Source organism: Natator depressus, chromosome 5, assembly GCF_965152275.1.
Source record: "Natator depressus isolate rNatDep1 chromosome 5, rNatDep2.hap1, whole genome shotgun sequence".
NCBI lineage: Eukaryota > Metazoa > Chordata > Testudines > Cheloniidae > Natator > Natator depressus.
This window is the reverse complement of record NC_134238.1, coordinates 127931523-127959100: the sequence shown is the minus strand read 5'-3', so window position 1 is coordinate 127959100 and position 27578 is coordinate 127931523. Positions and strand designations below refer to the sequence as shown.

The 27578-nt window shown below is 43.9% G+C and overlaps 1 protein-coding gene and 1 long non-coding RNA gene across 2 annotated transcripts in view; one reads left to right on the top strand and one right to left on the bottom strand.

The window, feature by feature from the left end:
- DNAH6 (dynein axonemal heavy chain 6) overlaps nucleotides 1-27578 on the bottom strand; it is a 265685-nt gene that overhangs the window by 97533 nt on the left and 140574 nt on the right. The window contains exons 61-69 of the mRNA XM_074953620.1: nucleotides 26839-27072; nucleotides 26186-26321; nucleotides 24939-25114; nucleotides 23949-24139; nucleotides 23097-23257; nucleotides 21236-21324; nucleotides 12998-13144; nucleotides 6894-7032; nucleotides 632-751 (exon numbers count right to left, since the gene is read on the bottom strand). Of these exons, the coding sequence (XP_074809721.1) occupies nucleotides 632-751; nucleotides 6894-7032; nucleotides 12998-13144; nucleotides 21236-21324; nucleotides 23097-23257; nucleotides 23949-24139; nucleotides 24939-25114; nucleotides 26186-26321; nucleotides 26839-27072 (1393 nt within the window). The remainder of the gene's footprint in view (nucleotides 1-631; nucleotides 752-6893; nucleotides 7033-12997; nucleotides 13145-21235; nucleotides 21325-23096; nucleotides 23258-23948; nucleotides 24140-24938; nucleotides 25115-26185; nucleotides 26322-26838; nucleotides 27073-27578) is intronic.
- Nucleotides 51-18127, top strand: LOC141987834 (uncharacterized). Its single transcript, XR_012639623.1, has 4 exons — nucleotides 51-200; nucleotides 9270-9542; nucleotides 16872-16951; nucleotides 17865-18127. It is a non-coding gene; the product is annotated as an uncharacterized LOC141987834 (long non-coding RNA).

Genomic DNA, 27578 nt, shown 5'->3' with positions numbered 1-27578 from the left:
AGGGCAGTGAGAGAGCCTGAGTGAGTGTCTGATTGGCTGCTAGCCTGCAGGGGGCGGGCATTAGGGTGTCTGTCTGTTTGCGTCAGGGAAGCCTGGCTGTTTAAAAATAGCCAGAGCCTCGCGAACCAGCTGAGTGGCAGCGAACCAGCTGAGCAGCGGGGACAGCAGAGCAGCTCACAGCAGGAGTTTGCCTGGGACTGGTAAGTATCCGAGTGTGTGTGTGTTTGCTTGCTGAGGAAGTATCCGAGCGTGTGTTTGCTGGGAGGGCAGTGAGAGAGCCTGAGTGAGTGTCTGATTGGCTGCTAGCCTGCAGGGGGCGGGCATTAGGGTATTAGAGACTTCTGTCTGTGGGAAATGGAAGGAGATACACTACCAATAATGTCCTCTGTGGGGCAAGAGACATTTTTCTCAATAAAAAACTAGGGAGACTTTAACTAAGCTTGTTATCCAGTTCTTAGACACACAGAGAGAACCAGACCCCATTGACTGATGCGAGATCCATCACAGAAAGACCAGAATTTTTCTACAACACAAATACAGAATTAAATACACAAAATCATAAAAAAATGTGATAGACAAACAGTTTGCATTAACCCAAATGGAAATCCTCTACAATTCTAATTGTATTTACCTGATTCGGAGTATTTGTAATCATATTCTAATGTTTCAGGAGAAAAAAACCTCTTTAAGACTGTACGCAGGCACCTCTGATCCCAGGTGTCTGTAACTCGCCCTCCATAAGTAATTTCACCTGAAACAGTGTTTGATTTTTACAGATTACAATGTCATATAACAATTCACATATTAAAAAGCTTTTACTTTTTAAAATGTTAACATTCATCTTTCCTAGAATCCAGGATAGCATGATTTTTGTGCGTCACTTTAATGGAAATAAGAGTGTTTAACTGTCAGAAAGATTTTTTTTTACTCATTAAAGTGATTGATAAAATCTGACACTGCAATACATCTAAGTCAACTAATAAAAAAATATCAGATTTTCAAACAAGTTGCACACACAATTATGTGCCTAATTTGAGCATGTAATTACTGCAGCTATATATGTAAACTAGCGAGAGATATAAAGGATAACAAGAAAACATTCTACACATACATTAGAAGCGAGAGGAAGACCAAGGACAGGGTAGGTCCGTTACTCAATGAGGGGGAAGGGGAATACTAACAGAAAATGTGGACATCGGAGAGGTGCGTAATGACTTCTTTGTTTCGGTTTTCACCAAGAAGGTTGGTGGTGATTGGACATCTAACACAGTGAATGCCAGTGAAAATGAGGTAGGATCAGAAGAGACTAAAATAGGGAAAGAACAAGTTAAAAATTACTTGGACAAATTAGATGTCTTCAAGTCACCAGGGCCTGATGAAATGCATCCTAGAATACTAAAGGACCTGACTGAGGAGATATCTGAGCCATTAGCAAATATCTTTGAAAAGTCATGGAAGACAGGAGAGATTCCAGAATACTGGAAAAGGGCAAATATAGTGCCAATCTATAAAAAGGGAAATAAGGACAACCTGGGGAATTACAGACCAGTCAGCTTAGCTTCTGTACCCAGAAAGATAATGGAGCAAATAATTAAGCAATCAATTTGCAAACATCTAGAAGATAATAAGGTGATAAGTAACTGTCAACATGGATTTGTCAAGAACAAATCATGTCAAACCAACCTGATAGCTTTCTTTGACAGGGTAGCAAGCCTTGTGGATGGGGGGGAAGCAGTAGATGTGGTATATTTTGACTTTAGTAAGCTTTTGATACTGTCTCTCATGACCTTCTCATAAACAAACTAGGGAAATGCAACCTAGATGCAGCTACTGTAAGGTGGGTGAAAAACTGGTTGGAAAACCGTTCCCAGAGAGTAGTTATCAGTGGTTCACAGTCATGCTGGAAGGGCATAATGGAGTGGGGTCCTGCAGGGATCAGTACTGGGTCCAGTTCTGTTCAATATCTTCATCAATGATTTAGATAATGGCATAGAGAGTACACTTACAAAGTTTGCGGACAATACCAAGCTGGGAGGGGTTGCAAGTCCTTTGGAGGATAGGATTATAATTCAAAATGATCTGGACAAACTGGAGAAATGGTCTTAAGTATATAGGATGAAATTCAACAAGGACAAATTCAAAGTACTCCATTTAGGAAGGAACAATCAGTTGCACACATACAAAATGGGAAATGACTGCCTAGGAATGAGTACAGCGGGAAGGGATCTGGGGGTCATAGTGGACCACAAGCTAAATAAGAGTCAACAATAATGCTGTTGCAAAAAAAGCAAACATCCTTCTGGGATGTATTAGCAGGAGTGTTGTAAGCAAGACATGAGAAGTAATTCTTCCTCTCTACTCCGCACTGATTTGGCCTCAACTAGAATATTGTGACCAGTTCTGGGCGTCATATTTCAGGAAGGATGTTGACAAATTGGAGAGAGTCCAGAGAAGAGCGACAAAAATGATTAAAGGTCTGGAAAACATGACCTATGAGGGAAGATTGAAAAAGCTGGGTTTGTTTAGTCTGAAAAGGAGAAGACTGAAGGAGACATGAAAAGAGTTTTCAGGTATGTAAAATGTTGTTACAAGGAGGAGGAAGAAAAATTGTTTTTCTTAACCTCTGAGGATAGGACAAGAAGCAATGTGCTTAAATTGCAGCAAGGGAGGCTTAGGTTAGACATTAGGAAAAACTTCCTAACTGTCAGGGTGGTTAAGCACTGGAATAAATTGCCTAGGGAGATTGTAGAATCTCCATAACTGGAGATTTTTAAGAGCAGGTTAGACAAACACCTGTCAGGAATGGTCTAGATAATACTTAGTCCTGCCATGAGATGACCTCTCGAGGTCCCTTCTAGCTCTATGATTCTATGTAAACTGGGTAGCTGCATCTTATGTGCCTAATTAACCATCTGCATGCACAGTCACTCAATTTGCTGTGTAACTGGAGTAACTGCATATGCAAAATACACATACAATGGTACACACAATTTTCATAATCCATTTTGAATCGGGAAACTCTGGCCCTTAATGTGGTAAAAGAAAATGTGTTGTCTGACAATCTCCTTTCTGGGACTGACTTCTCCCCTAATCTCAGACATTTGAATGGCAGCTCAGACTTGTCCATGGAGCTAGACGGCTGGGACACTACACTCACACCATCTTAGTACTTTCAAAGCTATACAGAAACACTGCCTTCTATATATAATCTCATTAGAGTAATATATTCAACAGTATCTAACTACATACAGGGATCTGAAAAGAGGCCATCATAGGGAGACCGAAAGAACTTTCACGTTGTGGGGCAAATTAGGGGAGGAGTCATTAGGCAGAGCGGGCGCTAGGCATAAGCAGACTAAGCAATTGCTTAGGGCCCTGAGCAGCTCAAGGGGGTTTCCTATTAATTATTAGTATGTGTTGAGCATGGGTGAAGGGCCCACGAAAATATTCCTGCTTATGGCCCCCTATGGGCTTGCATTGGCACTGTAATCAATATTCCATCCTGCCACCTGGCCTTTACCTTAAATTGAGACACTGGCAACACAGCAAGAAATAAGGAAAAGTTCTCAGGGAGGAAGAGATAAGGAGGACAAAAAGAAGGTTCCCCTTTCAGAAATTTGATAGAATTAATCTATTTTAGGAGCAGTGCTTGGAGCAGCTTCCTGCTGATGGACTGTGCTGCAAAGGAATGAAGACCAAGCATGGAGAGCTTTATAGGGGTGTTAATGCATGAGCAAGAGGCAGCTTTGCAGACTTTATTTTCAGTGTCCTAGGCCTTTTCTGCTCAGAATACCTTGTGCAGTCAGTTTTCCACAGCTGTATATGCACTGGCAATTCATTTGATTCCCCTAGCAATAGTTGAGTTTGAGGCTTTCAGGACCAGACATTTATGGTGAAGGGAGATAAATAGGGATGGTGTGTTTCTGAATTGATCAGTTCTCTTAAGACAAATCTGAACAGCTCTTTAGACATTTAACAGCATGTACCATGCTTTTTCTTCAGGTGTTTTAGGAGACGGGCTTTAAAAAAAATAACACAGAAGTGCAAGGAAACCTGGCCATTTAAAGTTAAGTTATGCTTGATAAATAAAAAGAAGAAGGAAGGGGCAGAGTAAGGGGGAGGAGAAATGGAGCAGGAGAGACTTTGCTCATAGGTCTGAAACTTGAACTCCGGCAGCATTTCATTCTGCATGCAGGAAACAAACAAACAAACAAAAACCAGAAGAACCAGTGTTCAAATATCCATCCTCCTTAAACAGAAGTTGGTCCAATAAAAGATATTACCTCACCTACCTTGTCCCTCTAATATCCAGGGACTGACACAGCTACAACTACACTGCATACATCCTCCTTAAAAATATACTAAATAAATGTTCACAAAGTGAACCAAAGGTAATTTTAAGATAATGGGAACTGGGTCCAATACAACTTTGAAGTAACGTCCATGAGGCTGATGCTGAAGTAAAATCAATTTGCTGTAAACAAGCATTTAATATACATGGATGAATGAACAAATCTTTACAACGCAAACTGATAGAATACTTTCAGACGCAATTTGTGCCACAGAAAGGGCTTCACTTAGCAGGCAAGCTTGAAAGCACTTGTATTCATCTCAGAGAATTTACAGGTTTCAGAGTAGCAGCCGTGTTAGTCTGTATTTGCAAAAAGAAAAGGAGTACTTGTGGCACTTAGAGACTGTAACAAAACTATCTGAGCATAAGCTTTCGTGATGATGATCATTTCGTGGATGAAGTGAGCTGTAGCTCACGAAAGCTTATGCTCAAATAAATTTGTTAGTCTCTAAGGTTCCACAAGTACTCCTTTTCTTTTTTAGAGAATTTACAGTAGTTTTAATCTTCAGCTTGACAAAACACAGAACAGAATAATGGGGCCTATTTTTCATTTACATTGGAAAAGCATTTTTTGCTGTATAGTACAGGTAACTAATGGGAAAAATGTAAAACTAGGCAAAGAGAATGAGGAGTCCTTGTGGCACCTTAGAAACTAACACATTTATTTGGGCATAGGCTTTCATGGGCTAAACCCAAATAAATTTGTTAGTCTCTAAGGTGCCACAAGGACTCCTCACTGTTTTTGCTGATACAGACTAACATGGCTACCACTCTGAAACTAGGCAAAGAGAGACGCTTAACTGTTATATTCACATACCTATCTTGTGAAGTAACTACTATAAAAGCAATTCTAACACTGTGGAATACTACAACCAAATTACAGGGTTTGTGATAAAGGAAATATTAAGTAAAAAATTATAAACCACCATGAAATAGATATGTGAAAAGCATTTTCACATTTCAGGGGTAATCTAGAAGGACATCTTAGAATAAGGGATCAGATATGTTTTGCCTAAACCACTGTGAATGTGTTTCTATTTTTTTTTTACTGTAGTCTTTGGAAGACTGTTTTTATTCCTTCATAAATCACTTTAATTATTTTTATCATAAAACTACCATTTTTGTTTCCTGTCTAACTAATTATGCAAACTAAAATCTACTTAGCAGAGCTAAGCAGCAAAGCAAAGAGGAACATTACTGAAATTGTGAAGAAAAATTACCTTAAATTCTTGCTGTCAAAACCTGGAAATTATAATAATCTCTATTCTTGGGTCAGTGCTGACTGCATGGTACCAGTACAGAATGCAATGAGCTCGGAGTTCCAAGCTGTTTTACTTTCAGAAGGAAGTGCCTACCCATTACTATTTTACTCCAGTTTTACACTGTTGTTACTGCACTGAAATCAATGTAGTTACACTCAGAAGCTGGAGTTACACTGTGATGAATCAGGCCCCTGTGTGTTCCTGAAAAGATTTATTAAAGTATAAAGAATTGCTTTTGAACAAAGGCTTTGGTTTGCTATCCTATACAATGGTGATTACTAATGGTTAGATTATCTTTATCAGTCTCTCCACAGTTGCTGAAGAATTTTTAAATCACTTATATTTGACTCTGTAAAGTGAGAGCTGACAATTTTCTTTTCTTCTTGCTCAAGGAGTAAACTAGATATAATCTGCATGATGATTATCTTGTTGCTATGGGTAATTAAGCAGCTGTTTGGATATTGCCACTTTGATATCAGGTTTCCATTGGAGGGGTCATAACTTGATGCTCCTACGTGTCCACAATAGCTCTGAATGCTGAGATTTATATGCTCGGGTCATCAAGTTAGAAGGCTGCTAATTTTCTCCAGTCAGGAGATCCTTCCAAACAGAAACTTTGCAGGATGGACATAGCTTAGGACTTTTCAAAACCACACAGGTCTTTGCTGTTTGGCCTATGCTCTTGATGCCAGTCTGTTAGATAGCATTTGAATGGGTATGTCTAACCTGGAGCTGGAGGTGTAATTTCCACCTCAGGGAGACATACCCATACTAGCTCTGATCGAGCTGGTATGCTAAAAATATAAGTGTGGATGTAGCAGCACAAGCAGAGGGATTGGCGAGGGTACCTAGGGTTTTAGACTAGACCATACGCAGGACAGCTAGCCCATCCCGATGCTCACACTGTTGTGTCTACACTTCTATTTTTAGTGCACTAACTCAATCAGAGCTAGAGTGGCTATGACCACCCAAGACAGAAATTACACTGTCCATTCCAGTGTAGACATGCACTTAGCTAGTGCCTTACCCTGACTCCAACTTTAAAATGCCATAAAAGGTGAAGATTGATTACAGAACCCATATAATTGTATTGACTTCAGTAGGATTCCACGGTTATAAGTAAAAGCATAATATGGCCCTATACAAATAATCAACTTAGACCTGCTAAGTTGTTGCACGTAGCTATATAGCTTAGTCATATCTTGTGTTTATTGAGGAATGCTAGAAGTAGATAACTTCTAATACTGGAGCTGTTAAAATAAAATATCTGAGCACTGTACCTGTTATGTAAGTTAGGGCATCCCAGGGTATCTTTCCTTCTTGGCAGTAAAGATTTAGGTTCAGTAAGGCACATTCTCTATCGCTGTCATTAAATTCATAGCAGATGTTCCACCCAAGAGGTCCAAACTTTTTCCTCTCCTTGAATATTAAATTAAAAGCAAAACTGAGTAAAATTAGTTTGTTCAGGATGCTCAGAGCAATTGTACTGTTAATTCATAGATTCATAGATATTAAGGTCAGAAGGGACCATTATGATCATCTAGTCCGACCTCCTGCACAACACAGACCACAGAATCTCACCCACCCACTCCTGCGAAAAACCTCTCACCTATGTCTGAGCTATTGAAGTCCTCAAATCATGATTTAAAGTCTTCACGGAGCAGAGAATCCTCCAGCAAGTGACCCGTGCCCCATGCTACAGAGGAAGGCGAAAAACCTCCAGGGCTTCTTCCAATCTGCCCTGGAGGAAAATTCCTTCCCGACCCCAAATATGGTGATCAGCTAAATCCTGAGCATATGGGCAAGATTCACCAGCCAGATACCCAGGAAAGAATTTTCTGTAGTAACTCAGATCCCACCCCATCTAACATCCCACCACAGGTCATTGGGCCTATTTACCATGAATATTTAAAGATCAATTAATTGCCAAAATCATGTTATCCCATCATACCATCTCCTCCATAAACTTATCGAGTCTAATCTTAAAGCCAGATAGGTCTTTTGCCCCCACTGCTTCCCTTGGAAGGCTATTCCAAAACTTCACTCCTCTGATGGTTAGAAACCTTCGTCTAATTTCAAGTCTAAACTTCCCAATGACCAGTTTATATCCATTTGTTCTTCTGTCCACATTGGTACTGAGCTTAAATAATTCCTCTCCCTCTCCGTTATTTAACCCTCTGATATATTTATAGAGAGCAATCATATCTTAATGTGGCGTTGTCTTCTGATAGCAATTTCAAATTTTGTAACAGAAATGATAAAGTGATAGATTAGCACAGACCTTAGCAAGGGGCAATGTGTAAGCTTTTTTGCCCCATGACTAAGGCTAAGATTTTGTCAAGGATATTTTTAGTAAAAAGTTACAGACAGGTCACGGGCAACAATGAAAAATTCACAGAAACCCGTGACCTACCCCTGATTTTTATTAAAAATATCCATGACAAAATGGGAAGCCTTGGTAGCTGCCGGTGGGCTGGGAGCTTCAGGGACCCCCACCACCCATGGGGTCTTGGAACTCCAGGGCCCCCTTCCGCTGACAGCTCTGAGCTGCGGGGGTCCTCCCTACCTCCTGCGGCAGCCGGGGACCCTTCAGCTCCCAGCCGGCGCTGGCTGAAGTCACAGAGGTCTTTGGAAGTCACAGATTCTGATTTAATTGGGGATCGGTCCTGCTTTGAGCAGGGGGTTGGACTAGATGACCTTCTGAGGTCCCTTCCAACCCTGATATTCTATGATTCTCCATTACTAAATGGCAGCCTTACCCATGAGTAGCACCTGAAGGCACTGGTCCTCAGGGACACTCCCCCCAAGTCATATTTTCCTCCTGGCTCTTGGGACAGGAGAGGGTAGTAATTTCCAGTTGTCTTATGCCATGAGCACATTGCAACCCCCCCCCCCCAGCAACGGGTCAGCTGAACTTTCGTTCTATCCATTCCCCAACCCTTACTGTACAATTAAAAGCGAAGTATTAGCTTTTGGTCACTTAGGAGATAAATCTCCCTATTACAGATGGGAAAGGTTGTCTCAAAATTCAACCTATCTTCTAATCTTACATGTCTAATCTTACAGCTCTCCATCTGCCCAGTTCATGTAATTCCAAATATTGCATTACTTTTCAAAATAAATAATCCGTGATTTTTTCTTGAAGTGAGATGAATGCAACATTCATGAATAATCTGACAGAAACAACCTAGTACGCTAAGCAAGGATAACATTGCGAACCAGCTGAGCGGCTAACAGCACAGAGGCTAACAGAGGGAGTTTGCCTGGGAGCTGTCTGAGAGGAGGTACACTAAGGGCTGCATTAAGGAGGCTGTGTTGGTGAGTATCTGAGTGTCTGTTGTGGGGACAGTTTGACCGTGTGCTTGATTGGTTGTTTGAAAAGTGTGAATTGGGAGTGCTTTGTTCCAGGTGAGCCTTGAGTGGGTCTGACTGTTATAAAAAGCCGGTCAGCTGCGAACCAGCTGAGTGGCGAATAGCAGAGAGGCTAACAGAGGGAGTTCGCCTGGGGAGAGCCCACTGAGGCTTACATCTTGCCGGCTTCTCTGAGTAGTCACTACAACTCCTGAGGAAGCTCACAGAAGGAAGGTAATATGGACAGGGGGTGTTCAGCTGTTGTGACCTGCACTGGATGTGCCATGTTTGTCTTTCTTCCACAGGACAGAAGCGACTTTGTCTGTACAAAGTGCAAGCTGGTCTCCATACTGGAAGAGAATGTTCAAGCTCTGGAGGAACAAGTATCGACCCTGCGTTGCATAAGAGAAACTGAAGATTTCCTGGACAGATGTCAGGATATGCTTCTACGGACACAATGTTCTGAAGATTCAGAGCAGGCTGCACAGCGGGGACAGGAGGACGGTGAAGAAATTTGGCAGCATGTGACCTCCAGAAGAAGAAAGGGGAGTGTCCATGTACCAGCAACGCAGATACAGGTAAGTAACCGTTTTCATGTTCTCTCCACAAGTACTAATGCGGAGAGTGGACTAGATGATACATCTGAGGGAAGGGAACAGAAGGAGACCTCGCCAATTGGAAGACATGAGATGCACTGTCCTAGAGATGGGGGTTTCACGACCACCGCTCCCAAGAGGAGGAGGCGGGTAGTGGTGGTCAGGGACTCTCTCCTCAGGGGGATTGAGTCATCTATCTGCCACCCCGACTGGTAAAACCGAGAAGTCTGCTGCTTGCCAGGAACTAGGATTCACGATGTGATGGAGAGACAGCCGAGACTCATCAAGCCCTCGGATCGCTACCCCTTCCTGCTTCTCCACGTGGGCACCAATGATACTGCCAAGAATGACCTTGAGCGGATCACTGCGGACTACGTGTCTCTGGGAAGAAGGATAAAGGAGTTTGAGGCACAAGTGGTTTCTCGTCCATCCTCCCCGTGGAAGGAAAAGCCCTGGGTAGAGACCGTCGAATCGTGGAAGTCAACGAATGGCTATGCAGGTGGTGTCGGAGAGAAGGCTTTCGATTCTTTGACCATGGGACGGTGTTCCAAGAAGGAGGAGTTCTGGCAGAGACGGGCTCCACCTAACAAAGAGAGGGAAGAGCATCTTTGCAAGCAGGCTGGCTAACCTAGTGAGGAGGGCTTTAAACTACGTTCACTGGGTGAAGGAGACCAAAGCCCTAAGGTAAGTGGGGAAGTGGGATACTGGGAGGAAGCATGAGAAGGAGAGCATGAAAGGGAAGGGCTCCCGCCTCATACTAAGAAAGCAGGACAAACAGCAAGTTATCTCAAGCGCCTATATACAAATGCAAGAAGCCTGGGAAACAAGCAGGGAGAACTGGAAGTCCTGGCACAGTCAAGGAATTATGATGTGATTGGAATAACAGAGACTTGGTGGATAACTCACATGACTGGAGTACTGTCATGGATGGATATAAACTGTTCAGGAAGGACAGGCAGGGCAGAAAAGGTGGGGGAGTTGCACAGTATGTAAGGGAGCAGTATGACTGCTCAGAGCTCAGGCATGAAACTGCAGAAAAACCTGAGTGTCTCTGGATTAAGTTTAGAAGCGTGAGCAACAAGGGTGATGTCATGGTGGGAGTCTGCTGTAGACCACCGGACCAGGGGGATGAGGTGGACGAGGCTTTCTCCCGGCAACTCACGGAAGTTACTAGATCGCAGGCCCTGGTTCTCATGGGAGACTTCAATCACCATGATTTCTGCTGGGAGAGCAATACAGTGGTGCACAGACAATCCAGGAAGTTTTTGGAAAGTGTAGGGGACAATTTCCTGGTGCAAGTGCTGGAGGAACCAACTAGGGGCAGAGCTCTTCTTGACCTGCTGCCCACAAACCGGGAAGAATTAGTAGGGGAAGCAAAAGTGGATGGGAACCTGGGAGGCAGAGACCATGAGATGGTCGAGTTCAGGATCCTGACACAGGGAAGAAAGGAGAGCAGCAGAAAACAGACCATGGACTTCAGAAAAGCAGACTTTCACTCGCTCAGGGAACTGATGGGCAGGATGCCCTGGGAGAATAACATGAGGGGGAAAGGAGTCCAGGAGAGCTGGCTGTATTTTAAAGAATCCTTATTGAGATTACAGGGACAAACCATCCCGATGTGTAGAAAGAATAGTAAATATGGCAGGCGACCAGCTTGGCTTAACAGTGAGATTCTTGCTGATCTTAAACACAAAAAAGAAGCATACAAAAAGTGGAAGATTGGACAAATGACCAGGGAAGAGTATAAAAATATTGCTCGGGCATGCAGGAGTGAAATCAGGAAGGCCAAATCACACCTGGAGTTGCAGCTAGCAAGAGATGTTAAGAGTACAAGAAGGGTTTCTTCAGGTATGTTAGCAACAAGAAGAAAGTCAAGGAAAGTGTGGGCCCCTTACTGAATGAGGGAGGCAACCTAGTGACAGAGGATGTGGAAAAAGCTAATGTACTCAATGCTTTTTTTGCCTCTGTCTTCACGAACAAGGTCAGCTCCCAGACTACTGCACTGGGCAGCACAGCATGGGGAGGAGGTGACCAGCCCTCTGTGGAGAAAGAAGTGGTTCGGGACTATTTAGAAAAGCTGGACGAGCACAAGTCCGTGGGGCCGGATGCGCTGCATGCGAGAGTGCTAAAGGAGTTGGCGGATGTGATTGCAGAGCCATTGGCCATTATCTTTGAAAACTCATGGCAATCGGGGGAGGTCCCGGACAACTGGAAAAAGGCTAATGTAGTGCCCATCTTTAAAAAAGGGAAGAGGGAGGATCCTGGAAACTACAGGCCAGTCAGCCTCACCTCAGTCCCTGGAAAAATCATGAAGCAGGTGTTGCTCTTTTAAGACTTCTAAAAGCATGCTCCACACCTCGTCCCTCTCAGATTTTGGATGGCTCTTGAGATTCTTAAACCTTGGGTCGAGTGCTTGTAGCTATTTTTAGAAATCTCACATCGGTACCTTCTTTGTGTTGTGTCAAATCTGCTGTGAAAGTGTTCTTAAAATGAACATGTGCTGGGTCATCATCCGAGACTGCTATAATTTGAAATATATGCAGAATGCGGGTAAAACAGAGCAGGAGACATACAATTCTTCCCCCAAGGAGTACAGTCACAAATTTAATTGATGTATTATATTTTTAATGAGCATCATCAGCATGGAAGCATGTCCTCTGGAATGGTGGCCAAAGAATGAAGGGGCATATGAATGTTCAACAGATCTGGCATGTAAATACCTTGTAACGCCAGCTACAAAAGTGCCATACAAATGCCTGTTCTCACTTTCAGGTGACATTGTAAATAAGAAGCAGGAAGCAGTATCTCCCGTTAATGTAAACAAACTTGTTTGTCTTAGCGATTGACAGAATAAGAAGTAGGACTGAGTGGACTTGTAGGCTCTAAAGTTTTACATTGTTTTGTTTTTGAGTGCAGTTATGTAACCAAAAAAATCTGCCTTTGTAAGTTACACTTTCATGATAAAGAGATTGCACTTCAGTACTTGTATGAGGTGAACTGAAAAATACTATTTCTTTTATCATTTCTACAGTGCATATATTTGTAATAAAAATAATAATATAAAGTGAGCACTGTGCACCTTGTATTCTTTGTTGTAATTGAAATTAATATTGAAAATGTAGAAAAGCATCCAAAATATTTACTAAATTTCAATTGGTATTCTATTAAGTGCGATTAATCACGATTAATTTTTTAATTGCAATTAATTTTTTTGATTTAATTGCGTGAGTTAACTGCAATTAATTGACAGCCCTAATTTGTAATATAACTTACAGTTCTAGTTTCTGGAAATTAATGGCTAAATAAGGTTTGCACAAAATACTGCTATTTCAGTTATGATTCCATCAGACGTATTCTGAATATAACAGATTTATTGAACTAATTTTGTAATGGCATCTTAGTACCTCTGCTATCTGAACTAACACCATCAGGTATACCTGAATGATAGCATGGAAGAAGCAAATGCCAAAAATAATTTTCCTCCAATTTATGCCAAGGATATTGTCTTCAAAAAACGTAGTCGTCATCTCTGTGAATGCCCGCCTGATGTTTGCACGAAGTCCTTTTGGAGGCTCATTGGTTACCTGAATTGGGAAAAATAACCAGTTCTTGTTATATGCATAAGTCTGCTCTCTATTTTTTTACTGCAGAGCTGTCAAGTGATCACTTGAATGGCTATCTGCATGTAAATTGTATTTTCTACATTGAGGAGACTCATCTACATTAAGCTTTAGGTTTTAACCAAATGAACACATTGATTATTTCCCCTAGAAAATATGTGGAAATGAAAAGCTATGTTATGAAAATAAGGAAAATTGGAGCAGAAAGAAATTGGAAAAAATGTGCAGGCACAAATTAGAATAAATAAATAAAAATAGCAAAAAGGGTGATTCAAGTACACACTATTGCAATTTATCTGCTTTATTTAGACAACAGCTTCCAGCTTCCGGATCTTGGTTTAGCAGAAGGCTGTCCTACTGGGCAGAAAGACTGTCCAGCCAGCAGTAGTCAGTATCTTGATTTAAATGGATTAGGGTTACAAAGATCAGGAGGGACAGCAGAGTTCATGCCAGGGTAAGCTCTTTCATTCAGCAGGGTATTCCATTTGCTGCTGTCCCAGGCTACATTTGTAAGGAGCTAGAGCTTGCCAGTCTTGAGTGTCTGGATTAGAGTGAAGGTTACTTACGAAACTACTGGAAAGTGCTCAGATCCTATGGTGATGAGTATAGTATAAAAACCTATATAGAACAGAATCGAATGGACCAGACTATGATAGAATCAGTGTGTTGGCTTCAACAACGAAGGTGTGAGTGGTGGACCTTTCTGATTTTTCTGTTTTTTCGCGACGTATGTTCCACTGGGGAAGGGAGAACATTCCTGGAGTTTTATTAAAGGGAAGGGCATGTGCCTCCCACATTCTAATGAGCACAATATGTTACAACTACATTTTCTATAGTATCTTTCACATATAATATATCCCATAATGCTTAACTGAGTTAACTAGTAAAGTTATACCAAGCTAAAAAATAAACAAGAAAACAGAGGGAGAGAACAACAACCTGGTATACACAAGGGATGTATAAAACTGTTGGTTTCAACAGCAGTTCTCTAAGATGACAACCCATAGGGAGCACACTGTCTGTGCCCTGGCATAGAAGCTTGTAGCCTTGAAGAAAACGGTGTCTGATGGGTACACTCACCCCTCCTACCATCTGAAGGGTTCCCCGTAACTCCTTTCAGTTCTGCCATTAATTCAGGAATCTTTAACTCAAGACTTGGCAGAAGTAGGGACGTTGTGTAGGCAGTCATCCTGGAGAACCATGGAAAGTAACCATTTTTTCCTTCTTTAAGAATAGAAAAGACAGTTATTTCTGGAGCAGCGTGTGTATGCCACGGTATAAGGGGCGCCATCAGTCCCCCCCCCACCCCTAGTTTCTTCTTGCTGGAACTCCAAAAGTGGGGAAGGAGAGTGGGCCATGGAATGGACATGAGCAACACATCTTGAAGAACACCAGTTATAGAAAAAGGTAACTGTCTTTTCTTCTTCGAGTGCTTGTTCATGTCCATTCCATATTTGGTGACCCCCAAGCAATACCAACGGAGGCGGGCAGGAGTTCATGGACGTGTAGCTTGTAACACAGCTCTGCTGAACCCAGCGTTGTCTCTGGCCTGTTGTGTGATGGCCTAGTGTGCTGTAAACATGTGAACCGAAGACCACGTGGCGACTCTGCAAATGTCCTGGATGGGGGCGTGTGCCAGGAAGGCTGCCGAGGACACCTGCACTCTCGTTAGGTGGGCCTTCACCAGAGGCGGTGGTTGGACCTGCGCCAGCTCATAACAGGTCCGTGATCCAGGAAGTGATCCAGTTGGAGATCCTCTGAGAGGACACTGGAAGACCCTTCATCCTGTTCACTGTTGCGATGAAGAGCTGTGCCGACCTGTGAAAGCGCTTGGTATGCTCCAGGTAAAACACCAAGGCAGGTTGCATGTCCAAGGCGTTCAGCTGCCTCTGCTCATTGGTCTTGTGCAGCTTAGGACAGAACATTGGGAGGAAGATGTCCTGGTTGATATGGAAGGAAGACACCACCTTCGGCAGGAAGACCGGATGTGGTACCAACTGTCCTTTATATTTGTAGAAGACCGTATATGGCGGTTCCAAGGTCAGGGCTTTAATCTTTGACATTCACCTAGTCGATGTCACTGCCACAAGGAAGGAAACCTTCCACAATAGGTGGGAAAGGGAACAAGAGCCGAAGAGTTCAAAGGGCATACCCGTGAGTATGGAGAGAACCAGATTGAGGTCCCATTGTGGGACAGGATCCCTAACGGGCAGGAAGAGCCTTTCGAGGCCTTTCAGGAACCTGATGGACATCTTGTGCGAGAACACCGGATCAGTGGATGAAAAGCCAAGATGGCAGTAGATGAACCTTGATAGAAGAGAGGGCCAGGCCCTGATTCTTTGAGAGGAGCAGGTATTCCAAGATTGACTGCAGGGAAGAAGCTACACTCAAATGCCCAGTGGGAGAACCTCGTCCACTTTGCCAGGTAAGTCGCTCTAGTGGAGGGTTTTCTACTTCCCAAAAGGACCTGCTTCACCTCCCTGGAGCAGGCTTGCTCCTCCGCGTTCAACCATGCAGCATTCATGCCGTGAGGTAGAGGGAGGTGAGGTTGGGGTGCAGGAGGCGACCGTGGTCTTGCGAGAGAAGGTCTGGGAGGTCGGGCAATGGCCATGGCAGGGCTACTGCCAGATCCAACAGCATGCCGAAGCAATGCTGGCGCAGCCACGCCAGGGCAATCATAATGATTCAAGCCTTATCACTCTTGATTTTTGACAGGAGTCTGCTGACGAGTGGGATGGGTGGGAATTCATACATCAGATCTCCCGACCAGGACAGGGGAAAGGTGTCAGAGAGCCTTGCTGAGGCCTTACAGGGAGCAAAAATGACGACATTTCCTGTTCTGACTGGTAGCGAACAGGTCTACTTGGGGAGTTCCCCACCTCTGGAAGAGCTTCTGGACCGCTTCTGAGTAGTGCGACCACTCGTGGTCAGAAAAGAAGGACCTGCTGAGGCGATCTGCCAGAGTGTTCTTGACACCGGGAAGGTGACAGGCCTCTGGGTGGATAGCATGCTGGATGCAGAAATCCCTTAGGCAGGGTGCTTCTTGACAGAGTGCCGATGAGCGCGCTCCCCCTTGCCTGTTGATGTAAAACATCAAGGCTGTGTTTTCCGTAAGCACTCGAACCACTCAGCTGGATAACTGCAGGAGGAAAACCGCGAAGGCTAGGTGAACCACCCTGAGTACTTTGACGTTTATATGCAACGTCATCTCCTCTGCGGGCCACATACTTTGCGTCCACGTCACGCCAAGGTGCACTCCCCAGCCAAGGGGCGAGGCATCCGATATCAGCGACACCAAAGGTAGTGGGCTGTCGAAAGGGACCCCGTCGAGGATCGTTCCACGGTCAGTCCACCACTGCAACATGGTGAGTACCTTTGGTGGGATGGTGACGACCTTGTCTAGGTGATCCGTGGATGGGGCATAGACCGTAGCCAACCACTGCTGGAGGGGTCGCATCCGGAGCCTCACATAGTGGACAATGTATGTGCACGCTGCCATGTGGCCCAGCAGCCGCAGACAGACCCTGGCTGTCGTGAAAGGAAATGCGGAGACTCCAGTGATGAGGTCCCCCATCATCTGGAACCTGTCATGCAGCAGAAATGCCTTTGCTCTGGTGGAGTCAAGGACCACCCTGATTATCCCTGTACAAAGGATAGAGTTTAACATTGATTTTTCCTTGTTTATCCACAGGCCTAACCTCCTGCACGTTGTCAGCAGCATTGCGATGGTGTCCTGGACCTGGAGTGACCCTTGACCAGCCAGTCATCGAGGTACGGGTAGATCAGGATACCTTGACGCCTGATGTGAGCCACCACCACCAGCATGCACTTTGTGAACACCCTTGGTGCCGTTGCCAGGCCGAAGGGGAGCACTGCAAACTGGTTGTATGCGGATCCCACCATGAAGCGGAGGAAGCAACTGTGTCCTTGAGAGATCACTATATGAAAGTATGCATTCTTCAAGTCAAGGGCAGAGTATCAGTCTCCTGGATCCAGGGAGGTGATGATGGAGACCAGGGAGACCATGCGGAACTTCACCCTCTTGAGAAACTTGTTGAGGAGTCGCAGGTCCAGGATGGGCCTTAGGCCTCCATAGGCCTTTGGGATCAGAAAGCAATGGGAGTAGAACCCCTTGCCCTTGAGGTCTAGGAGGACTTCTTCCACAACCCCTGCCTGCAGCAGGCCTTGTACTTCCTGATGCAGTAGACTCTTATGAGAGGGGTCCCTGAAGAGGAATGTGGAGAGAGAGTGGGATGTGGGGTTTGAAACAAATTGGAGAGTATAGCCCTGCGCCACAGAATTGAGGACCCAATGGTCTGAAGTTATAGACGCCCAGGCTGGGAGGAAAAAAGAAAGGCGGCTGGAGAAATGGAGGGGGGCAGGATCCAGGACAGTGGCTGGAATGTCGCCCTCGGGCACATCCTCAAAATGTCTACTTTGATCCCTGCTGGAAGCGGGAAGAGCCAGCCTGTGTTGAGGCAGATGGCTGCTGGCCCTGATGGCACTTGTAAACCTTGCCCTTCCTATGGAAGGGTTCCTGTCTAGGCTGGCTACGCTACTGATGGGGAGGCTGCAGCTTAAGTTGGTTTCTTTGCTGCCCTGGGGTGTATGGGCCCAGGGTCTTGAGTGTGGTGCGCGAGTCCTTTAGCTCGTGCAGCTTATTGTCTGTTTTCTCTGCAAACAGGGCCTGGCCATCGAATGGGAGGTCTTGGATGGACTGTTGGACCTCAACCGACAAGCCCGAGGACTGCAGCCAAGCCACTCTCCTCATTACTATGGCTGAGGCCATGGTCCGCGCTGCAGAATCAGTCACGTCTGAAGCTGCCTGCAGTGCCGCCCTCACCACTCCCTGCCCCTCTTCCAGGATGGCCTGGAACTCTTTCCTGGGGTCCTCTGGGAGGGAGTCAACAAATTTGGCCATCGACTGCCAAACATTAAAATCATAACAGCCCAATAGGGCCTGATGGTTCACCACCCTCAGCTGTAGGCTTGATGACAAATAAACCTTACTCCCAAAAGAGTCCAGCTTCTTCACCTCTTTATTTTTGGGAGTAGCCCCTGGTTGTCTCTGACTTTCCTGCTCATTGACTGCAGGCATTACTAACGAGTTCGGGGCAGAGTGGGTATACAAGTACTCATATCCTCTTGCAGGCACATAATACTTGTGCTCCGCCTGCTTGGAAATTGGGGGTACCAATGAGGGGGTCTGCCAGAGGGCTTTGGTAATTTTGGCCAGCCCCTCATAAACTGGCAGTGTGACTCTAAAGGGAGCTGCCGAGCTGAGGACGTGGAAGAGGGTGTCAGAGAGCTCCTCCAGCTCCTCAGTTTCTAGCCCCAAGTTCGAGGCTACTCTCCTCAAAAGCTCCTGATGAGCTTTGGCATTGCCCCGGGAGACCGCAGGTGGGGGCCCCATGTTGGCCTCATCAGGGGATGAGGAAGAGGATGTGGCTGCAGCAGGTGCCGCCACCTCTGTGACCTACTCAGCAGGACCTTCTTCCCCCATCTGTTGTACATGGGGGGTCCCAAGCAGCGTGGCCTCCATTTCACACAGGCAGGAGACCATGGCAGAGGGCTTTTCAGAGACTCCCAACACCAACTGATGCTCACGGGTTCCAAGGGTGCCTTGGCATGGGCCATTGACCCTGAGGCCACGATAGTCCTGTCGGTGCTGCGGGAAGGACCAGTGCCACCAGTGGAGGACCTTGACCCACCTGCAGGTGCTCTTGGTCCGACTCCAAGCCCTAGGATGAAGGGCCCTGCTCTGGATACTGTGACTGTACTGAGGGTGACCAGGTGTCTCGGTCCCAGCAGTGTCCACTGCCATGCTCCGAGTGGGATCTGTACGTGGGCGACGACTCACCGCACCGAGATCCCGGTGACCGATGTCTGGCGTATCTGAAATGGTACCCCGGTGATCTTTGCCGAACGCTTCCTGACAGGTGCTGATCCATGGAGTGGGAGCAAGAGCGTGACTGATGCTGCGATGTTGAGCATCGATGCTGGTACGGCAACCTATGTCGGTCGGCCAGTGACCGGTACTGAGAGTCCTGATGGAGGCTTTAGCTGGAGTGGCCTCTAACTGAAGGGGAGTGGCTATGACGCTCCCAGTACTGGGGTCGTGGGGTTGAGTGTGTCTCAGTAGGTCTACGCCATACTACCGGTGACCGACGCTTCGAGCCCGCAAAGCAAGGACCAGAATCCAGAGACTGGCGCCGAGGGCTCTGACTGGTAGGCAGCCCTATGTCCACGGTGCGGTGCCTCTGTGTGGATGAGCACTGGCGGGACGCTCCCTGAGGTGGTGAGCAGAGCTGCACTGACAGATACCGAAGGAATGGTCCAAAGGCAGGCTGACCCCTTGATTTGGGAACTGCCGTCACTGGTGTGGGCGGCACCAGGAGGGACAAGATGTGGAAGTGGAATTTCACCTGTCTGACGACAGCACCAGCAAGTCGCTCTGCACCAAAGCTAGTGAATCCGATCTTACCTGCTCCAGCGCCGACTCTGTAAGGAACACTTTAAGTTGGATGTCCCGCTCTTTCTTAGCGCGAGGCTTAAACCTCCTGCAGATCCGACACCTGTCGCTGAAGTGAGATTCCCCAAACACCTTAAACAACTGGTGGGGGGGGTCACTGACTGGCTTAGGCTTCCTACAGCAGTTGCAGTTCTTAAAGCCCGGGGCATGCCCATCCCGAGCCTAAGTCCCATCTGGGACAATTATAAACTAAATTAAACACACTAAGGGAACTATTTACAAAAGAAAGTTTGCAACGAACAGTTCTAGAGAAAGAAAAGTTTGCCTAAGCAAAGGAACGTTCCAGCACCATCACTGGCAATGAGAAGGAACTTTGGGGGAGGAGGCAGCGGCGCACCTTATACCACAGCATATGTGCGCCACTCCAGAGGGTGCCAGAGTCGGTCCCTTACAGATACCACTAAGGGAAAAACTTCCAGCACCAGTGCATGTGGTGAGCACACACGCCTAACATGGAATGGACATGAGGAAGCACTTGAAGAAGAATAGAGAGCTCCCCTCTCTTGGTAGATTAGCCAGCAGCAGTAATTGTCCAGCATGTGGTCAGAGGAGATAAAAGATATCACCAAATTTGTTCTAGAGATCAAGTTGAGGGAGTAATGCTGTGAAAAGTACATTTAGAACTCCAAGGAGAAGCCTTGTATATTTTGACGGTGAAGACTGTGCAAAAAGATGCTTTAGAAGCTGTTCTGGACCTACTTGAGTGTGCTCTGATATTCCCAGGTGTCTGAACACCTGTCAGGTCATAAAATCATGTATACATACTCTGATCCATTTGGACAGCCTGTAAACTGCAATGGACTGAACCCAGGCCTAATCCCCATATGCCACAAAAAGTTTGAAGGACTTGGAGATAGATATGGTCCTATATAGATAATAACTTCAGGCCCTCTGGATGTCTAAGGCATGGAGCATGACTTCCCTGGATGTAAACGAAGCTGAGTAATATACAGGTGGGTTAATGGACAGATTGGGAGACCACTTGAGCCGCAAAATTGGGGTGAGGACACAGGACTTAGTTAAAAGAGCTGATAAAATTGCAGCCACTTGGCAACAGGATTGGTGCATGCAGGATCAACATGGTCTATAAAGAGCTCTGCAGGGCAGAGGTGAGTCCTTTCCTGATTCATTCTGCATTCTCTTGAAATATCACGCTCCCTCTGATGGCATGGTTTTGGTGATGGTGGTTGCTGAATATGTTATATTTATGGTACCACAATGGAGAAGAGACTATGGATTTTGGACTCCTTTTGGCTCGTCAGAACTTTGGACACCTTGAGTTTGTACTGGCGGGATTGCTGATTGTCAGCTGATCCCATTTAGTGTTTTTAAAGAAAATGATGTGTCTGGCCGTCCTAAATATAAAAGCAAAAGATACAAACATTCCAACTTGTAGAATATGCTTTTTGGATTTTGATTCATTAGAAAATACAGATTAGACATTTGATTTGAGATACGCCGTAAATAATTTATTTCATCCTTGAATTGTTCATTTTGCTTAGGGTTATTTCCAGATATATTACCTTGACAGAGTTCTGAAGGACAGTGACAGGAAAGGTTTCACTGGGCATGGAACTTAAATAGAGTCGAAAGCTCTCCTGAATAGAAACATCTGAAAACCAAAATAATGAGTACATTCACTACACTCCTATGAAAGAGTTTAGTTAAAATTCATACACAAATCTTAAACAATTTGCTATAAGATCTATCTTTCCAACGACTGGAGTATTGGGACTACATATACTATCTAGTGTTCATTTATGATCTGGAAGAGGGAGTAAACAGCATTATATTTAAATTACAGGGGATAATTTGGGAAGTGTTTCAAACCCCAGTGGACATAAACAGATAGTAACAAGAAACATGGAGAGCTTGGAGAGTAGGGACTACAGGGAAGTCAGGAGATAAAGCAAGACTCAAGAAATTGCATATGGAGAAAAATAATAAGAAATACAGATACTACTTCGGAAAGAAAAACCTGAAAAGCAATAATGCTGAAAGAGATTGAGGGATGATAGCAGACAGCTAGATATGAGATTGCAATGGGATATGGCAGCAAGAAATGCTATTATAATTTTGAGCTGTATTTGCAGAAGTATCATGTCATAAATAACACTCCTTCGGTACATGACTATAGTGGTACCAAACCTGGAATACTGTGTTCCATTCTAGGCACCTAAGTAATAGAAAGCTACAGAAAAATTGAATGGAGTACAGAGAAAAGCAACACAATAATTAAGGGAATGGAAGTGCTGACATACAAAGAAATAGTAAAAGAACTAAATGGCTGGAATTTTCAAAGGAGTCTAAAGAAATCAGGTGGCCAACTTCCATTGACCTTCAATGGGAGTTGAATTTCTAAATAGTCTTTATGGCTTCAAAATCAACCCCAATATGCACAGTTTGGCTAAGCACTAACTTACAGGGACAGTGAAGGAGAATAAACAAACTGTGGATTATGACGGTAGAGAAAGGATTAACAGGGACCCAAAGAGAGGCAAAGAGCAGACCAGCTGGGTTCAATTGCAGCGGCTGCTATAGAAGGATTGGTTTTCAGAGGACTTGAGGTGGCTGGGGAGAAGGAAGCTCTCAAAGAGAAGAGTTCAGCTCTCTGTGAGTCTGTGAATGTACTTGGAAAAGGCCTAGCAAGAAAAAAGGGCCTCTAGTTAGTGGCTGGAGTTTTCCCATGGGAGTTGGCTGAAGCAACCCAGACTTTAATTTTTATAATGTACAAAAAATTTCACTGTGAAGCAGTTAAAGTTGTGACCGATATTACATACATGGAACAAAACCACTAAAAGCAAGGAAATTAAAGTGTAACCCATCTAACACACAGGTAGTCACCTACAAACACACACCTGGTCACTACAACAGACTACAACTTGAACTCTGCCCCTCCACAGCCTTCCTGTTTACCAAACTACCTGCTTCCAAACACCATTAGTAGTGGACATTTGGCAAAGTAGTTTGGTGTGTTGGGTGGAGTAGGTCAGTGAGGACTGTGATGAATCATATGTATATCGCTCTGTGCTTCAGTTCCCAATCTGTGGATAGGGATAATATTTCCCTGTCTCACAGGGTGTTGGCATTGTGAGGATAAATTCATTAATGCAAATACATTCTTTAATATACGTGAGGTGAACAGATACAATGGTGAAAGCCTATAAACAAGCAAATGAAAATAATACATAAATGAGCACTATAGCTCGTAGAATAAAGGTAATACTCTCTAATAGAATGAGCAAATTCTTAATCCTACAGATGACCATTTCTTTGGCCCTTTCCCATCTCATCAGCAAGACAAGCAAAAAGTGGAAAAGCACACTTCTGATTTGGCACTACCTTTAGGGAAGTATATTGTATCACAGAAGGAAAACTACATACTTGGCTCGGTAAAGCTTTTTATAAGCTCTTCCATAGCTAACATCCATGAAACTGCTAGGTGACAGTTTTGCAGAAAAACCCAATTTCCTGTTTTCATTGCATCCTTTATCAGCTTTTCTGCAATAGGTCCTTGCCCTTGCCCTAGTGAAATTGACCGTAATCTGAAACAGAGAGAAAATTTTGTCAATGTTCATGATGCAAATATCTGAACATACAGTGACTTTTGAAATGGTAGGTTTTTTAGGATTTGTAGCTTTTAAAGATAGTGGCCAACATTTCCTAACTTGGGTGCTGAAATTTAGGCACCTCAATCCATATTTAGACCCTAAATTTTCAGAGTCGCTGGGCACCTACAAATCCACTGAAGTCTGTGGGAGCTGAAAGTGCTCATAATCTCTGAAAACTGTACCAATGTTATTTAGGTGCCTAATATGGTTTTAGGAGTCTGATTTGACAGCTTTGGCTACAAATATAGAAATATAAATATATACACATATGAAGATCTCTGAAGCATAGCTATAGTATATAGTTTGGAGGAGAACTAAAAAAATTATTTTAACATACATTGATGTACAGAGAGGGTGAAATCCTGACCCCACTAAAGTCAATGGTAGAAGTCAGTGAGGCCAGCATTTCACCCACAGACAGTACATGTTACAGTATAACTCAATGGAATAAATGTACAAGCATAAGAGGGTGGGATTTTCAAAGAAGACTAGATGAATTAGGTACGCAGTTCCCTTAAAATTCTTAGGGTTCTTTGATACCCGATATCCAGTTTCCTTAAATTCCTTAGGGTCCTTTGAATATCCCAGCTGAATACCATGTCTAATAAAACTATGTAATTTGTACCGTTCTGAATATCCTCGTTCTTTTGCGAACCTCTGGAAAGCTCCCATGGGGTCAGAGCCTGTGCTTAGGATAAACACCAGAGGAGTTGAAGAGGACATGTCTTGATAAAGAGTCCCCAAGTCAACTGGGGGATTCTCTATGAATTGTTTTCCAAGGTTCTCTATTACAAACTCAGTAAGTGCAGAGACCACCTGAAGATATGAAAACATACCAATTTACAAACAGAAAGAGGCACAGAGAACAGTATTTACATTTGACTGTATACCCTTTCAGGCCAGGACTGTATCTTTGTATGTCTTTGTAGAGCACCATAAGACCCAGTCCTCACTGGGGCAAATACAAATAATAAAGACTAATTAATCAGTGGTGAAAATCATCAGTCTTCCAAGTTCAAAATCACTACGATCCCTTCAACCAACCACCTCCTGAAACCCATAAACAGAAAACATTCACTGCATTGTGTTAACTCAAACACGCCACAGTAAGTACTAGGGACATTTCAAAAAGTTTGATTCAACATCCAAAAAGTTTGGATAATATCATAAGAATTGGCAAACTAGAACCGATCATGGTCCACAGAGGCATGTGAGTAGCCTCTATGAAGTCAAACTTCCCATTGCCATCTAAACTTCACAGACTTTGCAGCAGACCCATAGTAAATATAAACTAATTAAGAAGGGAGAGATTGTGACTGGTACAAGGACGCTCTCTCCATCCTGCCACCCATGGGCCAGTCATAAATCTCAGTCCTTCTGCTTGGAAGAGTACAGGGACCGCTCCTGCGGCAGATTCACATAGTCCCAAAGAATATAGAGAAGGGGTCTAGCCCTCTTCTCCATACAGATCCAAGCTTCCATTGGGAAGGTCCATCTTTGCATCATCCCCTCTTCAAGCCAACATCCAAATGACACAATATGGCCCAAAGTAAACAATTTTGCAAATTCTTGTAGCTTTGGTGTGGATGCAAATTTCTGTATATTTGGATTTTACCTTTTCTTCCATAAAACTTTTCACAATAATTAATTTCTGAAACATGCTTAGTCTTGTGTCCCAGGAAGCTTTCACGGGGCCTTCCTTTTTTAATTCTTCGGTTTGCTCTGCAGAAGGGGAGGGTTCAGAATCATATGTTTCTGAAGTTTCTGGGTTGACATGAATTTCAAGGCACCCTACAAATGACATTGGCATTAGCAGTGTCTTAAAGTTAGAATTTGCAAAGCTGAAATCACAATGGTAAGGTGATATTTAAGATCACATTTTCAAAAAGGCAAAGGCTCTCTTCTGTACATGAGTTAGAGGTCTAACTGGCTCTTTGCATGCAATCATGGTGACTGTGTGACCAGCTGTAAGATTCTATCTTGGGGACAGACAATGTTGGATTAAGGCATAGGCACGATAGGCTCCTGCTGTCTCATAATTATGTCAGAATCTGAGCTTCAATTTTTTTAAGTGGCTTTCTATCCCTCATGGTTTCAAAGAAAAGCTTGAAAAGGTGACCCAAGTGTAACTGATCTGTCTGCCAGAGCTTGCAGAGAGCCTAAAAAAATAGCTCTGAGAGGGGTAAGCTGCCCATTCATCTTAATCAGGCGTTGCCTGCAGTATCACTGATTTGGGGGCCCCTGTCAACATCACTGCTGCAGAAGATTGTGTGTGCGGCAGAAGACCTGTGCAGCAGGCCCAGCCCACTCTTCCAATAAAGCAGATACATTTCAGCTATTGGGATAGAGTACTGGGGGGCCTCCTGGCTATTACCTCTGCATCACTGGGAGAAAGAGGGGGGCACTGTTGGTTCTGAGAGAAAAGATCACACTGGTGCCCTGCTTTTCCCAAGTAGTCAGGGGGAGCCCTGCTGCCATTCGTGGGGCAGAGAAGGGAGCCCCTGCTGCCACTTTGAGGCCTTGGCAGAGATAGGGGGCCTCCTCTGCTGCTGCCCCCACTCTTCCAACGTGTGGAGCTCCAGACTGTTGAAAGAAGATCTCTGCCAAGTCCCCCAGCAGAGAGTATAAATGAGAGTAAAAGGAAAAGGCATCATTATGTCAAAGGGAAAATGGAAAAGTCCATCATACACATAACGAATGTCTTAAGGCTTTGAATAACCTGCCTGAGTTACTGTTTCTGAAGCTGTTCAAAAATAGGTTTGATAAATATAAGTAGAATCAGTGTAGAAAACCCCCCTTGAAGCAGAGGTTTGGTATAAGGAAAATGGCTTTTCCAATCCACTTTCTTATTTATCATGTTACCTAATTTAATGAAAATGTGTGTGGACAGTATTTCATTCTGAATTCCTTGAAAACTCGGGAGTGTTTCCTCTAAGTCACAACACATAAACCACGTGGTGTCTTCGAGCCATGGAACATCAGGCTTAGCAGGGCGTTGCTGTTGGAAAGATGAAAGAATCAGTGAAAATATGAAAGAAGAAGAAGGTAAATAAAAACTCAACAAATATACGACTATTTTTAATAGTCAAAATGTGAAAGCTGCACAAGAAACAAGTTTATTAATAGTGGCCCCAATTCAGAAAAGCATTTAAGCATGATCTTAAATTCATTCTTATTCAGAACGTCACTTAAGCACATGCTCAACTTTAAGTATGTGTTTAAGTCTCATTACGCTTAAAATTAAGTATGTGTTTAAATGCTGTCCTGAATAATGATGCTTTATTTGATTGGAACCAATAAGTAACAAATATCTAAAATAACTGTTCAAATGTTTCAGGCCTCAAAATGTATCATATCACATGATGGAAAATCATAATTAGAAGTCACCAAAGTCTCTATTGTAAAGACAAATTTAGACACCAACCTCCTTTCACTATCTACAAATTGCTTTGCAAAACCAAAAATATATATAATCATTTACTATTTTGTTTGTCATCAATCTACTCCAAATGCACCTTATCTAAGCCAGCAGAACCACGGAGGAAAAAATTCCATTCTGTATCTGTAAGTTCTTCTCTCTGCCGCATGATCTCAATACACAGCATAAAGCTGTAGATGAGTTTGTGTTGTTCAAAAAGGCCGCGGGAAACATTGGTATAAGTTGCATAGAGAGTCTGACTAAGCAGTATTGCCAGGCGCTGCTGCAGATTATTATTCTTTTCAGAAGTCTCAATAGTTGTATTAAATAACTGCAAGAAAAAAACAAACATAGTTTTGATGAGTTTATTTTTAATTGTTAATAATAGCATACTTCTAGATTAATTCACTGGACTAGAACAATGATTCTCAAACTATGTCATATTGTACAACACTTCTTAAGCGAGAGATCCTCTCATACACAGAGCATGTCTCCTCCCAACCTCTCAGTAATGATTTCCATTTTTTTCTGCAATCACTATAGTGCATGGAATTTTGAAGAAGTAATATTAAGAGAACAGTAAGAAGATACGATGATAAAATAAACTCGCTTTAATATGATGGGTGTGTCTTACATCCTCTTGTTTTGTTTGATAGAGATTATTCACCATTGTTACATAGAAAGCTCTGTGGACTACAGGGAAATGCTCTAACAAGCACCACTGTTCCATGGACCAAAATTTCAGAACCACTGAACTACAAAAATAAGCTAACTTTGAAGAGTCAAGTACTCTTCAGGGTGCAGACTTCTTGTGAGATGCTGGAAAAATCGCTTACA